Raw genomic sequence first — 13,926 nt, 5'->3', positions numbered from 1 at the left:
TAGTTCTAGAGATAATTGCCCTAAGGACTTTCCTAGGCCTATTTAGCTTCATATGATTTTCTGGCATGATGCAGTTATACTGTGTGAACTACACTCAGCAATATTCCTGTAGGTAGGGCTCAGGAAATCTTTTCTGAAAAAGGCCAAATAGTAAACATTTAAGCTCTGTTGGGTGTAGTCAGAAAACATGGTGTCCTGTGTATTCTTCTCTTCCTCCTCTTCCTCCCTTCCCCTCCCCTCTCTTTTGTCTTCTTTCTTCTACTCTCTCAAAAATGTAGTAACTATTTTTAGCTCAGGGGCCATCCCTTGGTCAAGGGTTGTAGTTTACCAACCCCTACTATAAAATTGTTCAAGTAGGACTTTTTCTTTCTTTGTTTAAATCTCTGTTGACCATTGTCGCAGGTAATATGTGCCAGTAGAATTGGTGTATCTTGTGTTTAATGAGTTCATGAGGGTAACAGTGTGGAATTGTTAGAAGTTTACTAATGCCATCGAAGGGGGAAAAGTGCAAGTTACTATGTTTCTACAGTTTTAAAGCCCTTAAAAAATGATTATTTGAACGTTGCATTTTTTCCCGGTTAAAAGGGATAAAAATTTAGGTTCAGGACTGGAACAGATCCTTGTTTATCTGTAAATATATTAGAGAAGTTTTAGAATTTGCAGGAATGTTGTAGAACTGTGGTTTGGGACGCAGTTGGAACTATCTCTCCATACCTCTGTGGCGTAGTGCTTCTGCAACTATTAGCATAAATTACTTTTGCTTTTGTTTTGTTAGAATTTCATTGTTTTCTACTTATAGAAGAAATATGTTTTCTGAAATGTTATAAAAACATATAAACATTTTATTCCATTAAAATGTACAACATTCTGTTGTAGTGGTATGCTTCAGTTTTAATAGACCCTGGACAATTTTTAGGTACATGCCGAATATATCCATTTATAGATGTCTCTGATCTTCTTGATCATTGCTTTCAGAGCACTGTAAATGTCAATGAGTGAAGTCTGTTGTATTTATTTCCGTTGTCCTCATAGTGAAGAAGAAATAGTTAATGTGTTTTACTTTATAATGTGTGTTAAATTATATTTTAGCTTTAATAGTGTACAAGTGGACTATTGAAATTAGTAAAACGTAACTGATTTCTGTTAGAGGTGTTTCAAGTGTTCGTATTTGTTAATCACCTTTTAGTAAGTTATAAAATCAAGTTCTAAGTATTCCACTGGTTTCAAACTGTTTTTTCCCCACTGTGGGAACAAATAAAAGCAAAAATTAGTGAAAGTAAATTCTGTGAATCTCACTTATGAGTCTCATCTCTCCTCATTGAATGTATAGAATGAACAGTGGCATACCTTAATAGTATGCCACAGTAACAATACGTATTTAAATGAAAACAAGAAAAGAGAGCTGTAATCTTTAGTCATGACTCCCTGATGAAACTAATTCATCTTCATTAGTACTTAACATGGGTTGTTTGTGAACTGTCATAAATGGTTCATCCCTGGTGTGGTAGAGCATTTAGTGGGTCATCTTTGTTGGTATAACATTCAAAGGGATGGTTGACCACTTGGGGTTTTGTGGAAGAAATTCAACCATCTCATAAGAGATTGGACTTGATGAATCTGAAGTTCGCTGTTCAGCCTCTGAGTACAGTGATTTATTACCTGCAGTTTATTTATGGCTGGTTCATAAAAAACTAGAGCCTGTCACTCAAAGTGTGATAGGGCATCAGCAGTGTTAGCATCACCTGAGAGTGTGTTAGAAGTCAGATCCTTGGCTGCCACCCTTGACCTACTGAACCAGAATCTTTAGAAGTGGAGCTCAGGAATCCATTTCCAAGCTCACCAAGAGATTCTGTTATCCAGTAATTGTTGAGAAGCATTGTTTAGTTCAGTGATCCTCAAGCAATATTGTGCATCAGAAGCAAAATTATCTTAGGGGTGCTTGTTTTTGTTTTGTTTAAGACATTTTTAAAAATTGAGATAAAATTGACATATAACATTGTATTAGTTTTAGGTATACAACACAATGATTTGCTATATATATATATTGCAAAATGATTATCATAATACATTTAGTTAACATCCATTACCACTGTTTTTTTTAAATTTTGAAACACTGTTAGAAATATATTTTACATTGAGACCTACTTATGTGTGTGTGTGTGTGTGTGTGTGTACAGGTGTTTTGTAGCATTACTTGTTGTCACTCTGAATTATGTTCTTTGTTTTCTATTCTAGCCTATTTAAAAAAAACAAATCATGGCCCTGGCTCACTAATGGGTTGATGCTTGGAGTTTGAAAGAACACTGGATTGTTGTGTTTCACTTATTGTCCTATTTTCATGAAAAGTTTTCTGTTGGTTATTGGCCTATTAGTAGCTAAGATTCTTTTTCAGCTTAGGATCATAATTAGGAATTACCATTCTTCTTGTTACTGTAAATTGTGCCTCATTGAGAATGAGGATCTGTCATTAAGGGAAGAAGCTAGAGTGGCTATTGAGGAGCATCTAGTAGTTTCAGACAAAGACAACTTGATTCAGCTCTTGATGAATTGCATGCTTACCAAGAGTCAGTTGTTCCCAAACCTGTTTATTCGAGTAGTACTTGTCATTGTAATTAAATAATTTTTATTGTACCATTTTGACACTAGTAAAATTTCCTCTGAAAAGTAGATTGTTGTTTCTGTGAATAATTTTAATGCTTTAGAAAGACTTAGTAGGTAAAGTCAGTAAAAAGGTGGAGGGGCAAGTGTCTTTATTTTCTCATTCCATTTTAAAAAACATATTTATTATTTATTTATTTAATTTATCTTTGGCTACATGGGGTCTTAGTTGCGGCACGTTGCAGCACAAGGGCTTCTCTCTAGTTGTGGCATGAGGGTTTTCTCTTCTCTAGTTGTGGCATGTGGGATCCAGGGCGTGTGGGCTCTGTAGTTGTGGCATGTGGGTTCCAGACCGTGTGGGCTCTGTAGTTTGTGGCATGCAGGCTATCTCTAGTTGAGGCCCGTGAGCGCAGCAGTTGTGGCGTGAGGGCTTAGTTGCCCCATGGGCACGTGGGATCTTTGTTCCCTGACCAGGGATCAAACCTATGTCCCCTGCATTGTAAGGCGGATTCTTTACCACTGGACCACCAGGGAAGTCCCTCATGCCATTTTAAAGAACCCAAAATTGCAATCATGAAGATTGCATTATGGCTGTGATTTGTTCAAGAAAGAACTCAAATTAGCATACCCATTTCCAAAGTCTTGATTGATCATCATTGATTGGCCAAGGTGCTTTTTTATATATTCCAAAAAAAAATAAATGTTTAAGGCATGTACGTTTCATTTTTAAGATTCCTGACTTCATTGGTCAATGATTGGCCCATCTGCGTTTTTATATATTCCAAGTAAAAATAAATGTTTAAGGCATGTACATTTCACTTTTAAGATTCCTGACTTTATTGGACTTTTAACTGGTGACTGCATTCCTGATCTTATAGTTTAAAGAGGCTTTTATTATTTAGGAGATTGTATTTTATTGAAAATAAATCATCTCTTAGAAACAAAATGCAGATTTAAGTTTTTATTTAAGATGAACCAAGATTACCTCATTTTTATGCTTATTATTTGTTTTGCATTCTTTGGAGTTTGTGTTTTTTTTTTCTTTTGATCCTTTGTTTCTTTATATAAGAGAGGAAAACAGTGTCAGAGAATTGTTAAAGAACCATAACTTCTGAACTTAAAATTATAATTGATAATAGTTTAGTTCTGAAAATTATCCTTTGATTAAAACAAAAATGTATGGAAGTAATTGAGTAATATATTGGCAATGAAAGTAACTAACAGCCCTTTCATAATGTTCATCTATGTGGGTTCCTTGTTGGTGGTTGTACCTTAAAATGAAATGATTCTTCTGTATAGTATATAAATATCAGTATGCCACTAAAGCGAGGACAAGGAGTAAAAGTTGATTTGACATCATGAAATTTACTTTCATTATCAGACACAAATATTGTACTTAAATTGCTTAAAATAACTTTTATTCTCCTTTTACAAAATCTAACAACTTACCTGCATTTAACCCATGTGCTCCTTTCATTCTTTCACAAAGGAAAATTATGTACTGATCACGTGCCCTGATTTTCCCTCTGAACTTGCTAATTATTCCCTCTTTTTTTTAATTAATTTTTTTATTGGAGAATAGCTGATTTACAGTGTTGTGTTAGTTTCTGCTGTAGAGCAAAGTGAGTCAGTTATACATACACATATATCCACTCTTTTTTAGATTCTATTCCCATAGTTATTCCTTCTTTATTGGATCATTTCCATGAGTATACTGTCAGCTGTAATAGTCTCCATCTTTAGAAAAACAATCTCACCAAAAAAAAGAAAAAACAAAAATACAAAGTCAGAAAAACTTTTCACTCCAGATTTTAGTCCAGTTTCTGCTCATTTTCTTTAATTTAGAGCAAAACTCCTCTAAAGAGTTGTTTGTACTTAAGTTTCCCCAGTTCTCTCCTCTCAGTCTCTTTATGGGATCACCCCACTCCAGCTTTTGTGTACCCATTTTTTCACTGATATAGCTCTTGTCAAGGAAGAAGTTCGTTTCATCTTTCCCAGTATTAATAATCAATCTTCAGTCTTCATTTTATGTGTTATCTCAACAACATTCATTATGGTTGGCCACTTCTTTCTTATTGAAATATTTTCTTCACTTTGCTTCTATAACATCACCCACCTAATTTTCCTCCTACCTCATTGGCTGTTCCATTTTAGCCTCTTTCTCTGATTCCTTCCTTTCTACAGATTTCTAAAAGTTGAAGTATCTCAAGACTCTCAGCTCTCTTCCATCAGTAATAAGTACAGTCACTAGGTGATCTTAACTAGTCCCATGAACTTCATTGATGACTCCCAAATTTATGTCATTTCTTGGCAAGAGTCTCCTCTTTAACTCTTTAATACGTCCAATTGCCTTCTTGAAATCTCCATTTGAAGGTTTAATAAGGTTCTCAAAATTAATGGGTCCAAACCAAACTACTATTCATTCTACCCCTCTCAGTCTGTTACTCCCTTAGTGTTTACATCTCAAGAAATGGCACCCTGTTGTGCTCTTTTTGACTTTTTATATTCAGCTTCTCATGTACCAAGAAATGCCTCTACTTTCAAATTATACCCAAATCTGACTACTCTTTCTCACATCCACCATTACTATCCTGGTCTTAGCCACCAGTTTTCCCTTGGATTATTGCATTAGCCTCCTATGTGGTGTTCTTCCTTCCCTTCTTCACTCCCTGTAACATTTAACAGCCTTAAAGTACTCCTGCAGAAGCTGGGGTGTTCCTTGTAAAACGTAAATCGTGGAATTCCTCTTTGGGATCTTTTTTGTGGTTTGCAGATTCCTAATATATGTATCCTCTGGCTTTTTCTCTTTTGTCATTTTTAAGCACTCTTCCTCATGCCTGTTCAATTCCAGCCCTATATTCCTTGCTTTCCCTCAAACATACCAAGCCTGTTCACAGTGTCTAAAAACTAGCTAGGAATCTTCTGTGAGAAATTTGCTTTCAAGTGTTTCATTATCTACCGTGATCCCCAAATATAATTTTAGTGTTGCATTTTTTCTGTAGATGTAGACTCCGAGAAACAGAAGCTATTTCTTTTATTTGGGCCACAAGAATGAGTACAATTCTGTTCCATTTAATTATATATATTAAAATATAACTAACATAATTTAATCTCATAAGATTTTATGCAGCCTACAGATTTATTGTGTGATAACTAGCAAAATTGCAAATTCACATTAGATGCTTTATTAGAAATTGCCATCTCTGAAAAAGCTTGAGTGCACTCAAATAAGGATAAAATTTTTTTTTTCAATAGACAATAGATGCATGTGCTTCAAAACTCAAGATACAGAAGGATATGCTTTGAAGAGTTAGTGTTTCTGTCTTATAGCCACCTGATTCTGGTGTCACAGAAAATCAGTGGAAGGTATTTTAATGTATAAACAATTGTACATACACATAAATTATAAAACATACAGCAGTGGTAGGATAACATATATATGTATATTCTTCCTCACTCAGATATTTTTACTAATTGACCCTGAGAACTCGTATAAAGTTGCCTCATTCTTTTTAACAGCTATATGATATTCCATTATAGGTATGTACTGTAATTAATTGAGCCTCACTGTTGAACAGATAGGCTGTTTCCAGTCTTTGCTGCTTATACATGTTCTTTTTCATAGATCTTTTGAGAAATATCTGTAGGATAAATTCTTAGAAGTTGAATTGCTGGATCAAGAGGTATGTGTATTTAAAGTATCATGAATATTTGCCTGGTTGCTCTTTTTTACGACTGTACCATTTTATACTTCCTCTAATAGTATTCTACTACAGGGATTGGCAGACTTTTTTTCTGTTAAGGGCCACATAGTAAATATTAATATTTTAGGCTTTTCAGCTCACATACGGTCTATGCCACACTCTTCTTTGTATACTTTTCTGGCCTCAGGTCATAGTCTGGCAGCTTTGGCCAATAGCATAGCTGCCAGGCTGTTATCAAAACCTTTTGTCTTTTATCAGCCTGCTGTATGAACCTGTTATCTAATTGCATTATTAATTTGCATTTCACTTATGAGCAAAGTTCAACCTTAGTGTTTCCTTTCCTGTGAAATGTTTGTTCAGATCCTTTGCTTTTACAAATGTATTTGGTTTTTGGTATCTTTATTGAACTATGAGTCTTAATCTTTATCCATTAGGGAAATGACCTTTCGTGATATAAAGTGCAGTAAAATTGTTTTCAACAACTTTGTCTTTAATCTTTTGGTTTGGGTTATGTTTTCTTTAGGAATTTTTTTATAGTCACATTTGGTCTTTTATTCAGTAAATCAGTCTTTTATTCTAGGTTTTGTCATTCTTAGAGAGGTTTTTCCTCTAAAAATAATTCTTCCATGGTTTTTTTAATACTAGTGTTTTATTTTCTATGTCTAAACCTTAAATACATCTGGAAGTTATTTTGGTATGAGTTAGGAATCCAGTTTTTTCAGGTGGTTACCTTTTTTCCCAGTACCATATCCTGAATTAAAACATAGAGATTTTGGAAGTTGCTTGCAATGTTACTTTTTAGTTGACTTCTTATATACTGTAGAACTTAGATTAAACTGTTGATCACACAAAGTGCATATTTCATGCATGAAACAGTTACTGAGCATATGCTGTGTGGTCAGGTAGTAAGGATAAACTGTTGTAAAGAGGAGGTTCTAACCCTGACCTTTAGCTGCTTACAGTCTGGCAAATTTATCACACTATATGTATGTGTGTGTTTTAACACCCTGCTCCTTTATTTTATTTTATTATTATTATTTTTTTTGCGGTACACGGGCCTCTCACTGTTGTGGCCTCTCCCGTCGCGGAGCACAGGCTCCGGACGCGCAGGCTCCGGACGCGCAGGCTCAGCGGCCATGGCTCACAGGCCTAGCCGCTCCGCGGCATGTGGGATCTTCCCGGACCGGGGCACGAACCTGTGTCCCCTGCATCGGCAGGCGGACTCTCAACCACTGCGCCACCAGGGAAGCCCCACCCTGCTCCTTTATTTATATTTTCTCCTTAACCTTCTGTTATTATGAAAATTTTCAACTAGAACAATTGGAAGAACAGTATAGTGAATATAGTTTTGTGCATGCTCTCTCATCCCTCCCTGCTTTTCTCTCTGTAGTTTTTTTTTTTTTTTTTGCGGTACGCGGGCCTCTCACTGCTGTGGCCTCTCCCGTTGCGGAGCACAGGCTCCGGACGCGCAGGCTCAGCAGCCATGGCTCACGGGCCCAGCCGCTCCGCAGCATGTGGGATCCTCCCAGACCGGGGCACGAACCCGTGTCCCCTGCATCGGCAGGCAGACTCTCAACCACTGCGCCACCAGGGAAGCCCTTCTCTCTGTAATATATATACTGTGTGAAAGTAAGTTGTAGAAATTCCTAAGATTTTATTAGCATCTTTGTTTGAATTAATTACTTAGTTAAGTGAAAATGGTGATTTTCTAATTTTATTATTTCCTCCATTTGTCTGTTTTTCTGGTTCGCTGAGGAGAGGGAATCATAGCTATCTTTTTCATCTAGCATAGTACTTATCACGGAGTGATTTCCTAATAAATAAGTGCTGAATGAATGAGTGAGTACTTTAGGCTGTGGGATGTTATTGAAGGATTTCAAGTGAAGGTATAATGTAGAATGATTAATGGTGTAGAAAGATAATTCTGATGTCTTTATGGAGGAGAGCAACTTGAAGAAAGCTTTCGTTTGGACCCTGTATCAGTTAGAACTTGATTATAAGTAATCCAACTCAAATCAAATCAGCTTGAACAAAAAGAGGAATTTATCCTGGATCATGGAACCCAGGGAATGATTTGAAGATCCAGCCACACAAAGGGTTCATCTGGGCTTCAGGAACAAATAAAAGCAAGGCTGTCGGTGCCACTAATATTTTTAGTCTTTGCTTCACTCTGTGTTTTTACCAGTTCTAGTTTGTCTGCTCATGGACCAATTAAATATGGTTTCAGGGCAGGATTTGTAAGAATATGGTTGACTCCTAGATATCATGTGGATTGAGTTAGTACACTGTTAACAGGAAGAGATGTGGAGTGTTGGAATGGTACCAAGTGGAGGAGATGGATTTGAGAGAGATATTAATTAATACAGTTTGCAGAATTTGTCCAAGGGGAAGGAGAATTGGAGTGATTCTCTTTTTTATCTTGAGCAAATTGCTGACTTGGTGATGCTGTTAATTAAATGACGGGAAAACAAGAAAGTATGCTTGGAACGGGAACATGATGAATTTGGTTTTAGAAGTGCTAAGTTAAAGGTCCCTAGGGGACCTATAGAAGCTAATTGAATATAGATATCTGAAGTTTGGAAGAAAGGTCTAAGCTAAAATGCTTAGGAAGTCAACAGCAAAGTCAAGGCTATAGTGGTGAATAAAATAGTCTGAGTGTATAAAATGAGGTGAGAATTGGAATATTGAGCACATAAAGCAGAGGAAGAGACATATAAAATAAATTAATAGGACAATTATAAAACTAGGGAACAATACAAAAAAACCAAAGGTATTTTATCTAGGAGGGATATGCCACATAAGGATTGAAAAAATAATTGGACTTGACCATGAGGAAATCATTGATGATCTTAATGAGAGAAGTTCCGATGCGAAGTTGGGAACCAGATTGCATTAAGTTCAAAGGATTAATGACTGGGAGATGAAGTAGAAACAAACCAATGTAAACTTTTTCCCTAGGAGTTTGTGAAAGAAAGGTGAATTAGGTCAGGAAAAAGAAATAACAGGGCTGAGTTTTTTTTGTTTGTTTTATTTGGGGATGGAAGAGACTTTAGCATGTAGTTTTGAACAGTAAACAGTTTTTAATATATATTCTGGCTTGGATAAATTTTATTTTTATGTTTAAATATTTACCATTATAAACATTAACTGCTCTAAGTGTTTATTAGAGTTAGTGCAGGGAAATTAGGACTCTGAGGTCAGAGATCTGGGTTCTAATCTCAGCTCCCCAGAGTAGTCTCTATGATAACTATAATTATCACTTTTATATTCCCTTCTATGTGTCAGTCACTGTGTTATTAGGCCCTTTTTACATACTGTCATTAAACCTCACCACAAATTAATCTCCAAGGTGAGTATTACACTGTTTTACAGATAAAGAAGCCTGAGCGTTTACTTCTCAGGATCACATAGATTTTCAGTTAATCATGCTATGATTCCAACACAGATATGTCTAATTCTGAAGTTGGTGCTCTTTTTTTCTATATTGCATTGACTTTCTTTCTAACCTGAAATAGTTTCTCAAGTTTTACGTCCCTATTTCCTTATCTGTCAGATAGGGATATTTTATCTGTCACACCTATATCAAAGTGCTAATTGAATACCACAGTATTATTATCTATATTTTGTTTGAAAAGAAAAAATATATATTTGGTTAAATGCCAGACAGACCTTATAAATATGGTCATCTTTAGCACTATCATTTGTCTAAACAGTATTTTACTTTTTAAGGTGGTGGTATCATGGATACAGAAATGTCTGAAGATATAGACCACAACTTAACTCCTACCCTTGACAGCATGTCTTATGGAATGCCGAATCAAACAGGATCTGAAAATTCATTGCTGGATGAAGATGATTATTTTTTGAACTCTGGGGATCTTGCAGGAATTCCAGTCGTTGGTAGTGACAATGAGGATGAACAGGATTTTAGTTCAAAGGACAATCTTGTTTCTTCAATTCATACTGATGATAGCTTGGAAGTAGAGAGAAGAGTCACACAGCATGAATCAGACAATGAAAATGAAATACAGATTCAAAATAAATTAAAAAAAGACTTTCCTAAACAATTTGATCAGGTTTCTGTCTTTAAATCAATACGGAAAGATTTTAGTCTAGTAAGAGAAAACAGCAAAGAGACTTTTTCTGGAAAGGAGAAAAATAGAGACCTAACTTATCTTGAACGTGAAAAACGGTTGGATAAACCCCATAAAGAGTTGGATTCAAGGTTGAAAAGCAGTTTTTTTGATAAAGCAGGTAATAATTGTTGGAATAGAGCCATAAAACAATAAATAACGTGCTGATAATAATACAGCTTTTATTACTTCTGATGCTAAGCAAAGTATGAACAGTTAAATTCATTGTAAGCTTGTCATTTTTCTTTTATCCTTGTTCTTTGCAGAGTGACTGAATTTCTCCCAGTAACTATTGGTAATGGTATAAATGGTTGAAAAATAGCTCTAAACCTCATTTCTCCCTCCCCTGGTTGCAATATTTTGATGAGAAGGCAAGATACTCGAATCACCTGTTCATATTCTTTGGTTGAACATTGGAACCTGAAGTTGGATTTAACTTCTTTGTGCTGTAAGCACTAATTCAAACTGCTGTCCCACAAATTAGTCCAAATTAGGGAGGGTTTTTCTTTTTGATAACATTTCTATTTTATGTTTTAGAAGTTTCTTGAGACTCCTCTTGAGCCTCTTTGCCCAGCGTACCCTATACTTAGCTTCAGTTCCATTCTTGAATATATACATTTTCTTATTTCTGTGCCTCTCTTTCCTCCTGCTGTTCCATCTGCCTGAATGTCGTTTTCTCTCTTTGTATATATGCCTGTAAAAGTGCTGCTTATTCAACAACACCTAACTCATAAACCTCTTCTGCCCTATGGTCATCCCTAACCTCTCTACATCAAGAATGTTTGTTTCCTTATCTATATTTCCATAGCATTTTGTTTATGCCTCATTATTTATAGTACTTATCACACGGTATTATAGCTCTATTTGTTTTGCCTTACGTGCTAGTGTAGGAGTTTATTGAGGGCCAGATTGTATCTTATTCATCTTTGTGTTCTTGGGGCCTAATGTGGTGTAGTGAAAATAGTAATATTTCAATAAATGTTCAATAGGTGTGAAAGAAAGCTTGGTAGAATATACCAATCCTTATATTTCTTTTGACAGTGCTAGGAAAACTATGATTGAAAGAACAAATCAGTATTGTTAAAAATAACAATTAATTTAAGTATCCATTATGTACAAGACTCTACAAGGGTATACTGTATTTTTCAGTATATATTATTCAATATGTATTTTCAGTATCCCTATGAGGGATAAATTTTAAGGGTACTTATCTTCAAGGAACATAGTGTCTAATAGCAGAAGGGACAAGACAAGTCAAGTAGCAGAAGTGTCAACGACCAGTTGAATAGCATAAAACTTAATTTATAATTAAAGACAGTAGTAGAAGAGTTTGTTATAAGGCAGCATAATAAAATTTCTATCAAATAACTGAAACTGTTTTAGGTATTCTTAGGAGAGAGATGATTTTTAACTCAGTGGACAAGGGCAGGTTTTATAGAGGAGAGGTGAATTTTGAACTGAGCTGAGTCTGGAAGACTGTATAAGTATTAGGATAGAGGGGACTTGGAATGATATAAGCAGAAATGGGGAAGAACAAACATAAGTAATTTTCAGAACATAGTGGATAATGTAACCACTTTATTTAGGTTTGAACAAGGAGAGAGCATGAGGCAAGGCTAAAAGTTAGATGGGGCCAGATTGTTTGTTTTGAGTGAAACTACCTTTTGGGTATTTTTGGTACCCATTTCACTCTAATGAGCAGCTTCATTGGAAAAGAGAGGTGATTATCAAATGATAGCTTTTTAGGTCACTCTTTGTAAGATTTGTTATTCATATACATGTGTTTGTTTTGTTTTGTTTTGTTTTTCTTTCAATAGCTAATCAAGTTGAAGAAACATTACATACCCATTTACCACAAACCCCAGAAACAAACTTTAGGGTAAGTTTTCAGTGTGTATGTAGATTGCTATAACTGTGGCAAGTTTTCTTTATGTGATTTTCTAAACTGTAACTATATGTGTTAGGTAGAGCGCTGATTTTATTTTTTTTAATTTCCTTTATTATTTTCGTAAGGACATCTTTGGAGATGTTCTCAGAAGCCTCTGCTCTTAGATTCTTTATTTGTATTTGATATTTAGACATATATCACATTTACTTGTAAGCATAGGGACTCTAATGAATGTCCGTAGAGTTCTTCATTTCCAGTGAGCTTTTCTTTGGGTGTTAAACCTGAAGAGGAATAATTTTAAAATCTGAATATTTATTAATCCTTTATATTGTGTTTTAGGATTCCAGCTATCCATTTGCCAATAAAGAATCCATTGGTTCGGAACTGGGGAATTCCTTTGCATCAAATGTTAGAATTAAAGAAGAACCTTTGGATGATGAGTATGACAAAGCAATGGCACCACAGCAGGGACTACTAGACAAAATTAAAGATGAACCTGACAATGCTCAAGTAAACATTTCACCTTTTCTTCCCCCTTCTTTTTGTTCCACACATGAATTATTCATTCAAGAAAGGAAGTTCTTGATTAAGAAGTGAAGTGTTGTGTTGATGGGGTGAGAGGAGACTCTTAATGAAGGTTGAGGCAATTGAATTATCTTATAAGAATAATACTAAGGAATCAACCAGAGTTATAGGAAACTTTGTCCAAGTAGTAGTTAAGGCTTTTAATCCACATCGTTCCTTAATACCACTGTTCTGTGAATTTTACATTTTCAGTGCAGGATTAGGCAAAGTGAGTCTTCAAGGATTTGAGATAGATACAGCAGACATGGCTGAAGGTTTATGATGGTTTATGAGTTTATGGTGTGATTGAGTTTATATAAGGTAGTAATAAGCCTTTTGCAGTTGCTGCTAATGAAGTATAGGCTATGTATGGATTTAAGTGTTTTTCAGGAGGGATTAATGGGATTAATTAATCTTTGGAAAAATTAGGTGATTGAAGATCCAGTTCATTAGATCAGTGGGTAGAAGATAAAGGAGGTTTTGATGCTTTGATGGGTGATATAGGATTCCAGTTTTGAGATCTGTGAGTAATAAGGGTAAGGATAGAGCTCTGTTATTTCAAGGTTGCTCTGGAGGTAAAAGTCATAAAGATTCTGTAAGTGTGAATGCTGAAGTCAGTGAAGTTATCCATGCAATTGACGACATTGCAGTGGTTGGAACGGAATAAAGATGCTGTAATCATTTTGGAATGTAGGAAAAGGACCAAGGGATGAATATGCAATAGAGCAGTTGTTTGAGGGTGTTCTGTGTTTTATACAGCTGGTATGAGTGCAGAGGCTGAGAAGTAAAGATAGCATGAATTAGCTATTTTTTTGAAATGACATTTGATGTGGAGAAAGCTTACCTTTCCATATCTTTCTTTTATGTTAGGGGGGTTGAGAATGTGAGACTTCTGTGGAAGAAGTTTTTTTCACTCAGATGTCTCTTAGCAGGGTTTCTCAGCACTATTGACACTTGGGGCCAGGTAATTCTTTGTTGTGAGGGGCTGTCCTGTGCATTGTAGGGTGTTTAGAAGCATCCTTGACCTCTACCTACTAGA

At 35.5% G+C, this 13,926-nt stretch overlaps 1 protein-coding gene across 7 annotated transcripts in view; it reads left to right on the top strand.

The window, feature by feature from the left end:
• ZMYM4 (zinc finger MYM-type containing 4) overlaps positions 1-13,926 on the top strand; it is a 174,458-nt gene that overhangs the window by 101,926 nt on the left and 58,606 nt on the right. For 5 of the 7 annotated variants that reach the window (XM_073792112.1, XM_033838187.2, XM_073792104.1 and 2 more), the window contains 3 exons: positions 10,032-10,556; positions 12,253-12,314; positions 12,663-12,833. In XM_073792112.1, the coding sequence (XP_073648213.1) occupies positions 10,043-10,556; positions 12,253-12,314; positions 12,663-12,833 (747 nt within the window). In that variant the 5' untranslated portion in view covers positions 10,032-10,042. Of the gene's footprint in view, positions 1-6,223; positions 6,282-7,694; positions 7,932-10,031; positions 10,557-12,252; positions 12,315-12,662; positions 12,834-13,926 lie in introns of those variants that run through there. The other 2 variants (XM_073792105.1, XM_073792115.1) reach the window with 2 other exon arrangements.

This window comes from Tursiops truncatus, chromosome 1, assembly GCF_011762595.2.
Source record: "Tursiops truncatus isolate mTurTru1 chromosome 1, mTurTru1.mat.Y, whole genome shotgun sequence".
Lineage (NCBI taxonomy): Eukaryota > Metazoa > Chordata > Mammalia > Artiodactyla > Delphinidae > Tursiops > Tursiops truncatus.
The sequence above is the reverse complement of the archived record's forward strand: the minus strand, read 5'-3'. Positions and strand labels throughout refer to the sequence as shown.